We start from the raw sequence: 15,979 nt of genomic DNA, 5'->3' as shown, positions 1-15,979 counted from the left end.
GACCTAGAATTAGCATTTAGTTTGTCAGTAGCCATCAATGTCAGATGGACTTAACTTGATGACAGATTCCCTTAAAGAAAACGGAGAAAACACTTTTTTAGATACCCTTTAGTGTTGGGCATATAAGCACATGCTTATGCCTTGGAACCCCTTCAAACAAAAAGATAAAATACCCAATTTCCAAGGCTTTGACCATGTAGTGATGCTTGTTAAAGTTTCCTAATGGCTCATTTTTGGCCACATTCTTCGATGAGATATTCATCTAAATTCCTGTGAATATCAATATCTTAGTTAGGACCACCCTGTATATACATATATTACACAACTAACTTTTAAAGTTTTCCCAATTTGTGTCCAGCATTTATTTTTCCATTGACTTTCATTTTCGTTTCTGCATTTTCTCCTTCATGAGGTTGTCATCAAAGCAGAATAGAGAGTGCATTGCTCCATCCAAATCATTCAGAAGATTATGAAATAAATGACATGGCTTTATACTGTTTGCACAAAGTGACAGATGTATCCCATCTTTGTGACAGGGAGGCACTGTAGGGGAGGCTTGCCATCGCTTCAGAATAGAAAAAGATGTCCTATTTCCCGAGACAAAGACAACAAGGTATCCACAAAACAGTATGTGAGAGAGTAGTCTGCAAGGTGGAGCCATTGTTAGGATATAATGGCGGGAGACCATCGTACGACAGTCAGGTTATCAGCACTTGCAGAACGTCTCTTGGCCATTTTTCGGAAGTCCTTGTACTTATCCTCACACAGGCGTGAAAGAGCCTAAACATAACAAGGAATAACATGAAAAACCCAATACCCTTGTTACATGTAGCCAGCAGAACTAAACTACAAAGCACAAAAGGTCTATAACAAAGGCACTGGGACTTTAACAGTAAAACATATGATCAAGAATACCTGACAATTGTTTTATTACAGACATCATAAAATGCACAGTCATTTTTCAAAACCTACAAAGATTCATGTAACATTTACAAAGAAAGCATTGTAATACCCTCAACCTGATCTTATATGTCCCCTAAACTCTTTACACAAATTCTATTGCTTACAACTTCAAAATCTGAAATATTTATTCCCCCTTGGGGTGACACCCCTGAATTCCACTAAAAGAGGCAGAGGATATGGCCTAGCTTCCCTTTATTCCACACCACACCAATCCTAATGATGCTCATGATACACCCTAATGGTTCCTCTTCTTAAGGGAGTTTACCCGGAGCCCCAAATGAAAGGCAAAGGTAAGAAAAAGGGAAGGGTGCGGAGGTGAACAAGGCACTAGAAACTCGAGGCTGTGCCAACTAATCTAAAAAATGTGTGACCACATATGAGCCATCAATAAAGGACAGCCTTAAAAGCATATACAAAAGATATACACACACACCGACGCACATTACACTACACAGGTGTCATAGTGCGAAACCCCTGTATTTGCTTTCCAATATTACACAAAAATTTAGCTATGTATTTGCAAGAATTTTACAGATAAGATTTAAAACTTGTGCCATCATTAACCTCCAGGAATGGTAAAACTTGGTGCATGGTTTTTTATTGATAAAGGTGGATATTATTTTCTAAAATGACAATATTGGTGTATATTGTCAGGAATTTATTTATACAGAGAGGTTACTGAGAGGGCCACTTTAAGATGTGCAGGTGTTTCCTTATACCTTGTGATTAACTTCTGCTAGGCACTATCAGGGATCATAAGCCAAGATAGACTTTCTATCAAAGCAAGTACAAACCACATCACACTTACCTTCACCTAAACATCAGAACAACTTTATTAAGAACTTAAAGAAAAGGCACAAACCTCTAGTTTACACGCACGATCCCGGCTCAGGGGCTCAAGGGGAAAACTCAGGTTGTTACCCTCTGCTAGTGATCGCAGATCAAAATAATACTTGGCATAAACACTGGACGGAACATTGATATTGAATTGCAGCATCTCCAGGAATTGACGCTCCAGCTCATTCCTGATTATAAAAAAACATGAAATACCATACAAGGTTAATGCAGCCTTCCCTCAAAATAAATAATATCTATATCTGAATGTACAAAAACATAAATCTAATGCTGGAATTCAACTACAAAATAACTAAAGTTTACCACAATTATGTATTTATTATTTTCAATATTCAGTTTTGTTTAAAATTTTCACACCTTGCTTTGGTAACATGAGTAAACAAGCATGATATATCCACGGTGCCATACCATGCATCAGTTAATACATAACAGTGCCTTTACATGTTTAAGGCTTAGTCTACACGGACTTTTTCCCCTGCGTTTAACCTGAGGCTTTTAAAGCCCATGTTTGAAGTCCCCATGCACTCCAATGGGCTAATCTACACCAGGACGTTTCCTTCAGGCACGTTTTTGAGCTTTATTTTAAACATTGCTTGCAACGTTTAAAAAATCAAAACGCTGGTAAATCGTGGTAATTCGCGGGAAAACGCGTCCATTGATTTTAATGGGAGCGTTTTCCTGCGTTTATGCATGCTAGAAATTGTCAATAAAAAAGCTTCAATTGATTTCAATGGAGGCTTTTACAAACGTTTTAACAATAGCCTGTGTCCTGTGTCACTATTCCATGTGTCATGCATGATTAATTACATGTACTATGCTGTTAAAAATTAACACCTATGCCTGGCACGTGTGAAGATTGTCTGCCATTGTGTTTGCTTTTGGTGCTTTTCACACCTGCAAATCATGTCATTCCTTATCACTTGTGTGTAGTCATTGTCTTTAATTGTGCTTCACTTTGCACTCTTTTCACTCTATTCTGTGTATACTGTTACATTTGTCACTGTACTGTTGCATGATCACATTATCACATGTATGCAGGGATGTATATGTTACAATTTGCATTTCTACCAAGCGCTAAAACGCTTGTAGAATTGCGGTAAAATGCGGTAAAACGCGGATAAACGCGGCATAGACGTTTTTTAAAGTTTTAAAAAGTTAAAATAAGTGCATAAAAACGCTTATAAACGCAGTAGGAGCGTTTACATGCCTTTTTACAAAACGTCCATGTAGACCCAGCCTAAAGGCACTCCAATATAGTAAAGAAACACAGATTGTGGTGCTGTGTGTTGCTACAATAAGGGGTTAGGAGCAGTGTTATGAAAAGCATTTCCATTTGCTGTTTGGGAGCAAAAGAGGAAGGACAAGGAAGGATCTGCATTGAAGTAAACTGCATGGGCACAGCACAGATTACCTTTAAAACTTTTTTACCAAGCTGTCTACATATCAGATACTGCAAGCTGCATTAGGTAGTTAGTTCTGAAACCAAGCTTGTATATAAGACTCAACAACCATGCCCTGGGTTTCTTACAGTGTCATTACAATATCCTTTGGCACTAAACCACATTAAAATGTTGGCAAGAGATTTTAGTGATCTGCAAACTTGTGGGCAAAGCATGAAAATACTAGAAGAACCTGGATAGCATTCATGCTGTATGATCAGCTCAATATATTGTAGCATCTGCTGTCATGTCTTTCTCAGGCAAACAATGCACACACACCAGGCCACCATCAACCACTGATTCATGGTCCAGTTATGGTGCTCAAGAATCCAACTAAGACACCTTGGAGCTTGGAGGTCGGTATAGAAACATTGACTGGTTTAAAGTAGGGATGAGCGAGCACACTTTTAAAATTCGGTCTCGCAGGGAATTGGGCCATTCTCACTTACCATGTAGGCGAGAAGGGCCTTTATAAATTCGGCTGGCGAGACCGAATTTTTGGGACCTGCAAGACCAATCAGGGGGGCCAAGCTGTCGGCTCCGCTTCCCTGATTGCTCTTGCAGCCCTGGAGTCCTGTGTTCCTGGATAAAGAAACTCTATCCAGGAACACATACTACAGGGCAGCAAGAGCAATCAGGGGAGCGGAGCAGCTCCGCTCCTCCGATTGCTGTTGCAGTCCTGTACTATGTGTTCCTGGAGAGAGTTTATCTATCCAGAAACACAATGTGAGTCTCGCTGGCTGCTCATGAATGAATGAAGCATGGGAAAAATCCGGATTTCATTCATTCATAAATGCAAGCCGCATGACTCGGGACTCTGAGGAGTATCGCAGCTGCATTATGAATAGAGCCAGGAGAATCCTCCTCCTCTCAATCCTCCTCACTGACTGGAGGATTCCCACAGCTGTATTTAGGAGTGCAGCCGTGATAATCCTCCTATAGTAATTTCCGATGGATTCAGGAAATTATGCCGAAATTTAGCGAACCCATCGGAACTTCGAGGAAATTTTCATGAGAATTCTCGCTCATCTCTAGTTTAAAGCATTGTGTGTGTAACACTTTTCTCCTGGGCTAGTATTAAATGTTGTAGAAATTTCTGCTGCACTAGCTCTAGTGGGTTTAGGCCAGATGGGCTAACCCCCCCCCCCCCCCCCCTATGCATCAATGAGCTTTGGGCACCCGTTACTCTGTTGCTGGTTCATGAGCTGTCCCCTCCTTAAAATTTCTTTCTTTTGGTACTGTAGCTACTAATAACTGCATACCCAGAACATTCAACAAGACCAGTCATTTTGGAGATGCTCTAAATAGTCAAATTAATTTGCATTTGCCTATTCCATTTTTTTTCACCTTTAAAAACCTAATGCCTTATATATGTCACCCCTTGACAAGTTACACTGAGTCAAGATAATTATCATCACTTCATGTGTAGGAGATACTTATGGGTTGCCTGATCAGTGGATTATAGCTTAATGACATAAAGTAACCCATTCCCAATCTCTACAAAGTGAAGAGTAACAGATGAGTGAGATGGAAAGAAGGTACCAGAAGTGACATTATAAAACAAGGCAAAAAAGTTTTATGATGTTAATATGTCAGTATAATTTGGCTATAAATTGAGCTAGTTACCCACATTTACTGTATTTACATATTTTGTGACTTGGATAAACATTTTAGAGGATCCAATATTTTCTTTCACTAAGTATGTGGCTACTTAAAAAATCTACTTTACAGTAACATCCTAAAATCCTGATGCACTAATAGAACGTTTGTTGGCTCAGCCCAAAGCATAGTCTGCTGCATTGTATACGGGTTACAGGTCTGCATTGAAGGAAAAAGTGCTCCTGGAGAAAGAAAAGGAACTCACATATCCTCCACTGTTATGTCTTTCAGGATCTGACAATAATCCACATTCCACACAGCTTGGTCATCCCAAACCTTAGAGGCTAGAAGTATTGCACCCAGTACGATCCGTTTCCAGTTGGCTGGGCAAATGTCTATTTCTGCGTAGGTTAACAGTCTTTCAAGATAAACCTAAAAATGAACACATTACTGAAATATTGTACATAAACCAAGTGTTCATACTAAATATAAAATTGTAATAATATCTACCAGGATAGATAACTATTAACCTGTATACTCAGTTCTGCAGAACAAGGTGGCCTTTGAAGGTCAGGACAGTCACCTGCTCCAGAAGAGTCTAGGGTTTGCCCTATTTACCCCTCGATAATAACTATGGTAGTACTATGCAAGAACTGTCCAGGCACAGGTACATTTTTACTTGGTCCTGTGACATCCCATCACATAGCCAGCAATAGGAGAACACAATCTAAACATTTAACCAGGAACTTTACCTTAGTAGCCGTGCCACTACCTGCACTTCTCATTTCAGGTTGATATCTGCCAAGTGTTCACACCACATCTTTATTTGCATTTGCCAACATCTAAAGAATCAGCCTTGGTTTTAAATACAGTGAAACCTTGGCTAATTTGCTGTGGAATTACACTTGTTAGTGAAATCTTTGTTAGCCGAAACAAAACTAAAATACAGCTCAATACAGGTCACCACGGCTTCAGTTTGCTATAGCACAACCACAAATGCATTCATTAAATTCATTAAAAGAGTCCATTTTCGTTAGCCGAGGCAAAAAGTCAGCGGGGAACAAAATCTTCATTAGCCGAAAAATTCCTTAGCTGGGCCACTCGTTAGGTATAACAGTACTATCCAATGTCAGTGAACCAAAAAAAAAAAAAAAAAATGTATCCGGAATTGATCTACTTTTTAGAAAAACACCCAAGCTATTTATGTTGTTTGTATATTTTAAAAGAAAATATAGTTTATTCACATTTGGTTTTGTGGAACTTGCAGATGGCAGGCCAGTTTGATGTGGACTTATTTAATCCATCTGTATTGCTTTCTCCCCATGGCAAAGTAATAAATGAGATAACCATTAATTAAATGCAATATTATGATCAGATAGAATCATGATACATAATTTAATTTCCTGTGGCTTTTCTGGAACATATCATCTTCACAATAAAGCCAGCATCAATTTCAGTTATTGCATGAGTAACTCTATGAGATGATCATGGTGCAGGTAGGCAGTGACAGCTACAATGGAGATTGAAACAGGAATGTATGGAGCCAACATTGCAGTCCAAACAATCACAGAAATGTTCAAGCCTCACATCAACTCATATAGGGAGTAAAAAAAACAATCAGTTTTGTCATCAACACATTCCCATTCTACCCGCTGCCACCTTTCTAAATAATAACCTCAGAATTATGGACTGCCATATTCAGCCATGGTTTAGCCATAGCACCAAAAGTGGGGGTCACATGACAAAAAATGTAATCAATATTGACCATACAGTTTAGGCTTAGATGTATAAAAAATATTTTAGAATATATTTGTAGGTATTTTATCAGATGTACAAATTCCTGCATATTTTCCCCATACACTTACCAGGGTTACTATGGCACATTCAGCGGTCAGCTGGGCAGCACTGAAAAGCGTTCGAACAAAGCGGTATATGTGTTTCTGTTCTGGGTCATGCTTTTCATAATCAGATGGGACTTCTGATTTCTACAAATAAATTCCATAATTGCACATTACAAATTTCAGTTTTGAATATCTTTATTAAATTTTCAGTTTTCATAAAAAGAACAAAACAAAAACAAAATATATATCAAGTCATACCTTTCCTAAATATAATACAAAGAGAAACAGCGATACAGCATGGCAATTATATCCACTGCAAATCCACCTTTTCTGGTATGCCCCATAACACAATATATTCTTCCCATCAATAATAAATCAAAATAAATTTTAGGACACCTAATTTTCTATGGCTTATCTAGCAATAAAAGTTTTATTATAAAAATTAAAAATATTCAGGTGGTTTAACCTCCCTAGCTGTTCATTTCTGTCCCGTTTTATATGTCTAAAAGCGGTACATTGTTTTTCATGAAAAACATTTTTCAGTATAATATAATACTATGAGTATAATAAAGTTTGAAACACAAAATCATGTAAAAATAATAAATTAAAAAAAATATATTTTTTAATTAAAAAAAATATATATATTATACTCATGCTATAATATTATACTGTAAAATAAATGTTCATGAAATACAACGTACTGCTTTTACACATATAAATCCAATGTATTGCATTCAATACAGTTATTTTGTATTGAAAGCAATACAAATGTTTCTTGTATTTCCTGCCCTGCCCCGCCAGCAACGTACACACGCTCTGACGTCACCGGGAACTCCCAGGTGACTCATCGAGTGGAGAAGACGCCGGAGGAAGATCGCGGCGATGGACGACGCAGGACGTCGGTGGATCAAGTAAGGCTGTATTTACTACCGGTATTACTTCCCATAGGTTTACCTACTCCGAGTGTGACTCGGGTTACTGCTTTCAGCAACATTTTTCTATGCCGAGTCACACTTGGGGTTAGCGCTAGGAAAACAAATGTGCAGTTACCAGTGAAAAAAAAAAAAAAAAACCTTACCGTAAGTGTCGTGTATTTTGTTGTGTTACTACAATCACCCAAAAATGTTACCATTTATTTAAACCATACCAGTTTTCAAAAAAAAACAACAAACTTTATTGTGAATAATGTGACCTCTCTTAATAAAGGGGAGAAAAATGATAGTGAAAAGTGAGTCTCTCGCCAAAGAAAAAAAAAAAGATGAATATTACCCTATATAATGCTTTTAACACTTATTCAAAAAAAAACAAACCACATTTTACCTTAACTATCAACTAACTAACTCATGTTTTACATCATCTATAGGCCACTAAAGTCAATACCATCTGTATAACTAAAGTCCTAATCATTCACCCTTAGTGTTTAAAACAAGTAGAGACGAGACCTTCCAGATCTCGACCCTTCCCTAACCTGTGTTTCAAAAGTAAAAGAAGAAGCAACAGGCTAGTGAGCTTATTTGTGTGACTCTGCTCCCTCCTCCTATTAGCAAATTACCGTAAATAAGATTTGGCAATTACAATAGATGAGGACAGTCATGGTGATTGCATTCAACCAGACTTCTGATAATCCATCTACAACTTGCTGACCACAGTATAGAAAAGGAAGAACCTAAATACTTACAGAAAGAGGATGCAGTTTCTCATCAAAAATATCTAACAGCAACCGGTCATCTCCATCTCTGGAATCAAAATAAAGACATGGTAAATTCTTCAATAGTGAACAGATTAAAAAGGCAGGTTTTGTTTTAGGTCGCACTCAAAGACAAAAAACATACAGTATAATCTGCCAATAGTCTAACTGAAAGGAAATATTCAAAACTATTGTTTGATTGCTGTGGAAAAGGTGGACCCTCCAGCCAATTTATATTGGGATGGAAAAAGCATTACAACATAAAACGATAGGGCTATTTATTACTGAACTTTTGGCAGTGAGTGTGACTGCCACTTGCATACAGTTTGGATTATCAATCTTTGACACCCCATTGGATTTGCAGAAGTGAGTAAGACCAGTTATTTGTCTATATTTCTGAGCAGTATGAATGGTATTGTTTTTCAATACTTTCTGATGACTATCTTTACCATGCCAGTGTAGTGTGACTTTATACAGGGTGGGTGACATTGTTTTCCCCCCAACATAGGTTTGCCATTGGGGGATTGCAAAGCAAAGGGTACTTAAGTACTCAAAAGAACTTTTGTTTGGGGCCCAGCCATTACCTGAAAAGCTGTCCTCTCCTGGCAGCTGCTAGTTCAAACCCTGCATGTGCTGGAAAGGGGGAAAGTGTAGATTTAGGTAGTGGCAACCAGGAGAGGACAGCCTCTTTCTGCTATCCTCCTAAGTCTTTAAAATGTGATCTGATAGAGCAGGGGTCCCCAACCCCCGGTCTGCAGCCCACTAGTAGCCGTCTGACAGGTGGGCCACGGCCCTGGCCGGTTCACCCATCAGCGGGGTCAAGAGAAGGACCCTGTTTGGTGGGGGCACACCGGCCAGAGCTGCAAACCATGTCTCCCCGAGAAAGGTTCTCCCACAGGACAGGCTCAGACCTATGATGGGAGAGGGGGCAGTTTCTGGCATCATGACGTCACTCTGGGGGGGAAGTTTCTTCCCCTTTGTGTGACACACGGCTCCCCGCACATGCGCGGTCTGGAGTCTGTGCAAATAGTGGTCCACGAGCTCCAAAAGATTGGGGACCACTTTGATAGAGGAAAGACACAGGGGTAAAAGGGTGGAGACAACAGAGGAGCAGAAATGAGAAAAACACAGGGAAAGAAAGGTGTTGTTGGAGTTGAGGAAGCCAAAGTGAACAAAGGGGAGAGAAAATAAAGATGAAAGATACATGAGAGGGCGGAGAAGAAAGAGGCATGGGAAAAGAAAGGTGGTGAGGAGAATAACAGTGCAAAAGAAGGGTGTTGAGAAAAAAATCTATAGTCGAAAAAAGATGGAAAGGTATAAGGAAAAGAGTGGATAGAGATTTGGGAGAAGAGGAACAGAGAAGAGAAAAGACAGGAAAAGAAAGGGGAAGTTGAGGGAGCCACAAGGAAAAATGGGGGAGAGAAAAGAGACAAAAAGAGTGCAAAAAGTGTGAAAATGGGAGAAACAAGGGAGGAGGGTGGAGAAAAGAATATGGTGCAAAGGCAGGAGAGTTTAGCTAAAAATGGAGCGAGGAGCTAATGGAGGGTTGGCCTTCATTTTTTCCTGGCTCGATACCCTTAACTTGACATTTGCAATGCTGGAACTTTTAGAAAGGAGGAAGGGGGCCAAGGAAGTTAAGCTAGTATGGGTCAAGAAATTTCTGATGGTGGCCCTGTCCTTATGTGTAATGTTTACACGGGGTCATTGGCTGTGAGATTTGAGAACTGCACCATATGTAGTGCCATAGATGGAAGAATCAGGTATTTCATGGTTGGGTTAGTAAGTATAAATGGGTCATAAGTAAATATCCTACCCATTGTTTTTAAAAGCAAATCATGCAGAGCAAACAAACAAGCATATATTAATGTATTTTAATGTTCACTGCTATCCCCAACAGAAAACAAAAGAAGTTGGTTTGCCCTGCATGGCCAACAAAATTTACTTTAAAGCGCTTTTTGCTAAATACTAAAATAGAGTTATAAAGTTCCTTCTATATTTGAAGACAGTATCTTGACTTCATTTCTCTGAACTCCCCCTACTTATGTACTATAACTTTTTCAAATTTACAACAAAAAGATTGTTCTGTTCTGGCAGTGAACAGCAGATGGTGCAACGAGAACACAGCGGGGAATTCCCAGATAAAAAGGAATCATTCTGATGTTATGAAGCCCAGGACAACAGCTGCATGGGCAGCTTGTGGTTGAATGAGCTCTTCTATGTAACTAGTCTGGAAATGTTTTCTGAAAACTGTTTACCAGAATTCCAGAAATTCAGCCAACACTGTGGTCATTCTGGTTTTCAAATCATTAAAAATAAAGACAAAGCTGGACCATCCATCAGAATGAGACAGCTGAAAGTAAATTCTGAATGAAAAGCATCGGCTCATGTCAGAATAAATTTAAAAGATGTGATGCAAATGACTTTATTTGCATTTATTAAAATGCATTATATGCTGAAGCGTATCAGTGTTGTATCTGGTTTTACAGATGGCAATCAAGTAATTAAGTTATTAAATGTGAGAGCATGGAATCAGCAAACCAAAATATATTTTACATATCAATGAAGTCTGTTATTGATTTTGCCTAAATCTTGCTGCAGATGCACACATGATAAGATTATCTAGGTCACTTTGCCTGGATCCCCTCTCCAAATCATGAATGATCGAGTCACCAAGATCACCATTGCACTGTTAGTTCCACAACCAAGGAAACAATAGCGATCATACAACAATTTCTAACCTCCTGTACGTCATGCACTACCTAAGCTGAATCTAAAAAACATCATCTAATGTCTACAAGCACCATAGGGCTGACAATAAACAGGCAGATAGGTAGATACTCAAACACCATCACACCAGGATCAGCTTGGCTAATAGGTGAATGCAACAGACCTGTGGAAAATTTTTTTTGGCAGGACTAGCAGAGAAAAGTGCTTCTAATAAATGTGCTGCAGTGCTAATCATTCTTATTGCCACTCCAACAGACCTCTCTAGCTGACCCGTAGTGCATTGCAAGTCATGGCACTACTTGTACCATTGCATTAGGAATGTGCTGCCTGACCCCACTGCAGCAGACAGTGCAAGGCTCTTGTGCAGCATAGGCGTGAACATAGCCTAACACCAATGACTGGATAAGCAGACTGTGCATGTTCATTCCACGTCATATGCATTCTGTAAGCATTCTAGACCAGCGGTCGCCAACCTTTTCGACCTCACGGACCACTAAATTCATAATTTTAAATCCCCCGGACTAATAATATGAATTTTTTTAAAAAGACAAATACATTTGTAAAATAATGATCTTCCTATTGGTGCCTGAAGAGGACTGTGGAGGCTGTGATTTATTGATCAGCTCACGGCTAAGTGAAGTATTACTATTGTTACTATTATCATTAGTTGCATTATTTTTGGTATTAATAAATAAATGCAAAATATTAGTTTGCTTTTTCTCATTCATTATGGGTTTATTTCATTCGAATCTAAGACCAAACAAAAATGATTTTGGTTACCAAAGTCAAACTTTTTGATGACATTAAATATAACAGGTAAAGAAAACACACAATTAAGGTCATACTTACCTAAAAGAGCATCTGAGAAATAAACAAATCAAGTAAAACAATCAGATGAGAATCTGTATTCGCAGAACAGGGTGACTGTTGTAATGGTGGAAACAATAGAGAAGCATACAGCTCGGCAATGGTTGGCTCATACAAGTTAATACAACACTGACGTCACGCTGCGCCTCCCTTGTTCTTCCGTCTCTAGTACAATTCATGAATTTAGCGCAACATAGGTGAAAATTGTCATTCAGAATATAAGAATTTATTAGAATATTATTTTTGTTTTATTATTAATAAAACATTAAAATTGCAAATAATTTTCAAATTTTTTTGTGGACCGCTAAAATTTTCTTGCGGACCACTGGTTGGCCACCACTGATCTAGACTCCCCTTTGAGTTCAATGTAATTTCCATTGCTATATGTTTTTAACCTTATAATAATGTTGACAGCAAGGAGATTCATGTTTTCCCTGTGCTTGCGTAGGTTTCCTCTGCGAACTCCAGTTTCCCTCACACCTTAAATACATGCAGTTAGGTTAAATTGGCAAGAATGTACAAACCACAAGGGTCATGAATTAAATGGCCATACCAGTCAATGTAATACTTCAGATTTTGGTACTTAGATCTGACCAATTAATACTTTAACTTTCCAGAAAATACCAAAAACTTAAATTTATTACATATGCTGACTTCCTGCACACCAGCTGCAGTCATTACTAGTGATTATAATATGAAGAATTCCAACATAAGTAGCCGAACAACACAGTGGATGGGAATACCCAACACAGTTATGAACTATAGTGATATCCCACTGCTGGAGTGTCTAAGTAATTATAAGGTGCTAGCAGACATCTCAGTCCACTAGGTTCTACCTAAAAATAAAAGACTGACCCTTTAAGTGAAAGGAAATAATTTTTGCCTTGTAAAAACTGCCAATCAGATTTTAGTTTTTTTTTTTTTTAATATACTAGAAACAGACACCGATGTAAGCAGATAACTTTGTGCTGCACTAAACAGTATTTATTGCAGGAGCCCAGTAATCAGATCTTACATTAGTGTGGAATTCCCCAATGTCAGTATAAATTGTATAAAACATTTCCTGTCTGGCTGCCAAGCCAATACCCACTTCATGAGGAATTTTTACCCAAATTAAACTTGACAGTTCTTTTAGAGAATTTTCTGTCAGCCTGTGGTTGTTAATACATCTGAGCATAGTTAAAACAGAAGTCAGTTTAAAAACTTAACATACAGTTCAGATATTTTGCAGAAAGTTTGTAACCCTTTAATAGATATTTCTGCCAGGAGGAGTCTGCCTGCCAAATTAAATTGAGTGATTGGTAATGCCTAAATGTGATGCTGATGCTCCATCACTGAATGCATTAAAATCTAACGGATAAAAGTGGTGGGCCAGGGACAATTAGAATGGGAGGAAAGTGATCAGGATGATAAGCCTCAGTCTAACTTGAAGTAGTTTCTATTGCACATCTTGTGCATTGAATCAGAATAAGAAAGTTTAGGACAGAAGAGCCTATACAACTGTGCAAGACTGAGCAGAAGGTCAGGTTTAGCTTCAAACTAATTTTGAACACTTAGATATATGACTTTACTAAAGAAGTGTGTGTCACCTATTGAAACCACTGCAAATAACTCATGGAAATTAGTCATTTTGGGAATGTTGGAGGAGGACATAAGCATAAAACAAAGTGAAAACAAGAGAAGAAACATTTAAATATAACCTAGCAAGTGAACACTATTGTGCAGATATATTTTTGTAAAATGTAAATTTGGATATAATGTGCATTATAACGTACCTGTTTTTTATGTGGTAATATATTGCAAGGGCTACACTGTAAAACAAAAATGGACACTTTACCTTTCTTCATTTGTACATTATAAACAGAACAAGGTGTTGAAATTACATGATAAATGCAGATTCACAACCATGTAGTAATTAACAGTTTTCTATTAAAAATATTGTTTTTCTGGAGGGTAGGGCCTGTTTTCCCACATATCTACAGCAGTGATGCAGCCCACAGAGATGTGGTCATTATTAATCTGTCATATACAGCCAATATAACTGGCTCCAATGCAATTTTTTTATGACTTTCTGAAATAGGAAAGTCAGATACTTTTATGTGCCAGAGTGATTAGGAAAGAGAGAGCCCTACAGCACATTTGTACTCAAGCCGCCATATGTCATAGACACATTTTCATTCATTTACAGGTTCTAGAACAGGTCAGCATTAGCATAATGAGTTACTACATGAAAGTATTGCTGCCCATTAGCTGTGCTTCTCGTAGCAACCAATTGTAATCATGTTTCAGAATTTAGATAATAAAGCAAAACTGAGCCACAATGCTAATTCCTCCATCACTAACAACTGCAAACGAGTGAAAGAATTCACATCTGTAATAGGGTTAAATTGGAATCTAGCTGAATCTCTGGTAGCTTTTGTTTAGCTGTAAATGTCTCTGAAGGGTTAATACAACCTCATTTCCAGTCTCCGTTGCTACTGTCACCCAAAAAAGAGCAGAAGGCAAATTTTCTTTTCATTGTTAAAGGTGGCACTTGCTTCCCTACTTTTCGGAGATCAACATTTGTGTTGAATAATGTTAAACTAAACCTAATAATTAAAAAAAATTAGTGCAGCCAGGTACCTTAATGCAAAAGGGACAGTTTATGTCTCTCCTGCAATAAAACAAATGTACCTGCCTGTTTGCAGTCTTTCCTATAATGTACATTGAGCTGCATGTGCAAGATCTGAAGTCCACTCAGGGCTTTCTCTCCTCTCTGCTGGTGACTATATAGAGCAGCAGGGGTACATAAAGTGGGGAAGGCATTATGGTGAATCTCTTATACTGCACTAAATGTGTAAAGCACAGGTTAACTTTAAATTAGCTACTAGATGCACATTTGTTTCCGCAGGAAACCACATGTGTGAAACAAAAAGAAATGAATGCTTCTAGGAACTATAAATAGTCAATGATGGTGCAAAAGAGGCGTATATCCTATACAGTGTAAAAACAGCATAAAGATAACTGTAACAAACACTTACCATTTAATGGTATACTTGAGGTTAGGTTGGCTGACTGTGCTGTCATCAAGGTAAATGGTGGAACAAGAGCTGTACTTTCTTCTCAACTGCCCAGGAGGATGCTAGGGAAAAATGACAAACCATCAAGTTAAAGAAAACAAACATTACATCAGATCTACAAATGTCCTTTATTCTTCAGAATTATATGTGACAATGTAGTATCTTTTCCTCCATCAAACCAGATTCCCTTTCTGTCGCAGCTCTGGGACCTAGTGCATACTAGGGCAGGCATTCTAAATTCAGATGGGCAGTTTTCCTGCATCATAGGGTGGTCTGACACTCAACTGTTTCCATTGACTTGAATAGGGGCATTTTTAATTGCTTTTTCAAAGCATTTGCAAGATGTTGAAATGTATTTTCCAGCAGTTTTGAGTACAAAAGTTTTTGAGTACAAAAGTATTTTTAAAGTTTTTCTTTTTTAATTGTGTAATGACGTAAACAGCGTGCATTAAAGTGTGTGAATCTGTGTTAATCATTTTTGAAAATTATTGCTCAATTTTTTTGATTGCAGATATTTTCTAAAAGGACAATGACAATATTGCTTCTGAAGCCTTAAAAGAGGACTGCAGTAAAATCTGCCATCAATCTACAAGCGTGATGTATGTCATATTAATTTATTTTATGATGCAGTAAAGTTCCCACATCATTTGTTTTCACACTTAACGTAGTTCAATGTCTCCAGCATCAGGGCTTTTGCCTGAAAGACTTTGCAAGCTTTGCGGAGACACTGCTGATCCCTAAAATGTCCTCAGTCTCCCATGGTATATGATGCCTAGTGCCACTCAACCAAGTGCAGGACATCTTAGGCTAAACTGCAAGAAGGCAGCATCACAGTGTCCTGCATTTGGTCTAAAGTAGTACAAAACAGCAAATATTTTGCTTCCCTCAATTCTAGGGGTGCAGGGGTCTGGGCCAAGAGTTGGGTTAAATGCATGAGGATGG

General features: G+C 38.2%; 1 protein-coding gene across 1 annotated transcript in view; it reads right to left on the bottom strand.

Moving 5' to 3' along the window:
* Positions 1-6: 6 nt before the first annotated feature.
* The window catches only part of CCNY (cyclin Y), an 82,733-nt gene continuing 66,760 nt past the window's right edge, over positions 7-15,979 (bottom strand). Inside the window, exons 4-10 of the mRNA XM_072412638.1 lie at positions 14,999-15,099; positions 13,754-13,789; positions 8,376-8,433; positions 6,722-6,841; positions 5,122-5,288; positions 1,826-1,988; positions 7-780 (exon numbers count right to left, since the gene is read on the bottom strand). Of these exons, the coding sequence (XP_072268739.1) occupies positions 664-780; positions 1,826-1,988; positions 5,122-5,288; positions 6,722-6,841; positions 8,376-8,433; positions 13,754-13,789; positions 14,999-15,099 (762 nt within the window). The 3' untranslated portion in view covers positions 7-663. The remainder of the gene's footprint in view (positions 781-1,825; positions 1,989-5,121; positions 5,289-6,721; positions 6,842-8,375; positions 8,434-13,753; positions 13,790-14,998; positions 15,100-15,979) is intronic.

The sequence above is a fragment of the Pyxicephalus adspersus genome, chromosome 5 (genome assembly GCF_032062135.1).
Source record: "Pyxicephalus adspersus chromosome 5, UCB_Pads_2.0, whole genome shotgun sequence".
Taxonomy (NCBI): domain Eukaryota; kingdom Metazoa; phylum Chordata; class Amphibia; order Anura; family Pyxicephalidae; genus Pyxicephalus; species Pyxicephalus adspersus.
Note: the sequence above shows the minus strand (reverse complement) of the source record. Positions and strands in the feature narration are given on the sequence as shown.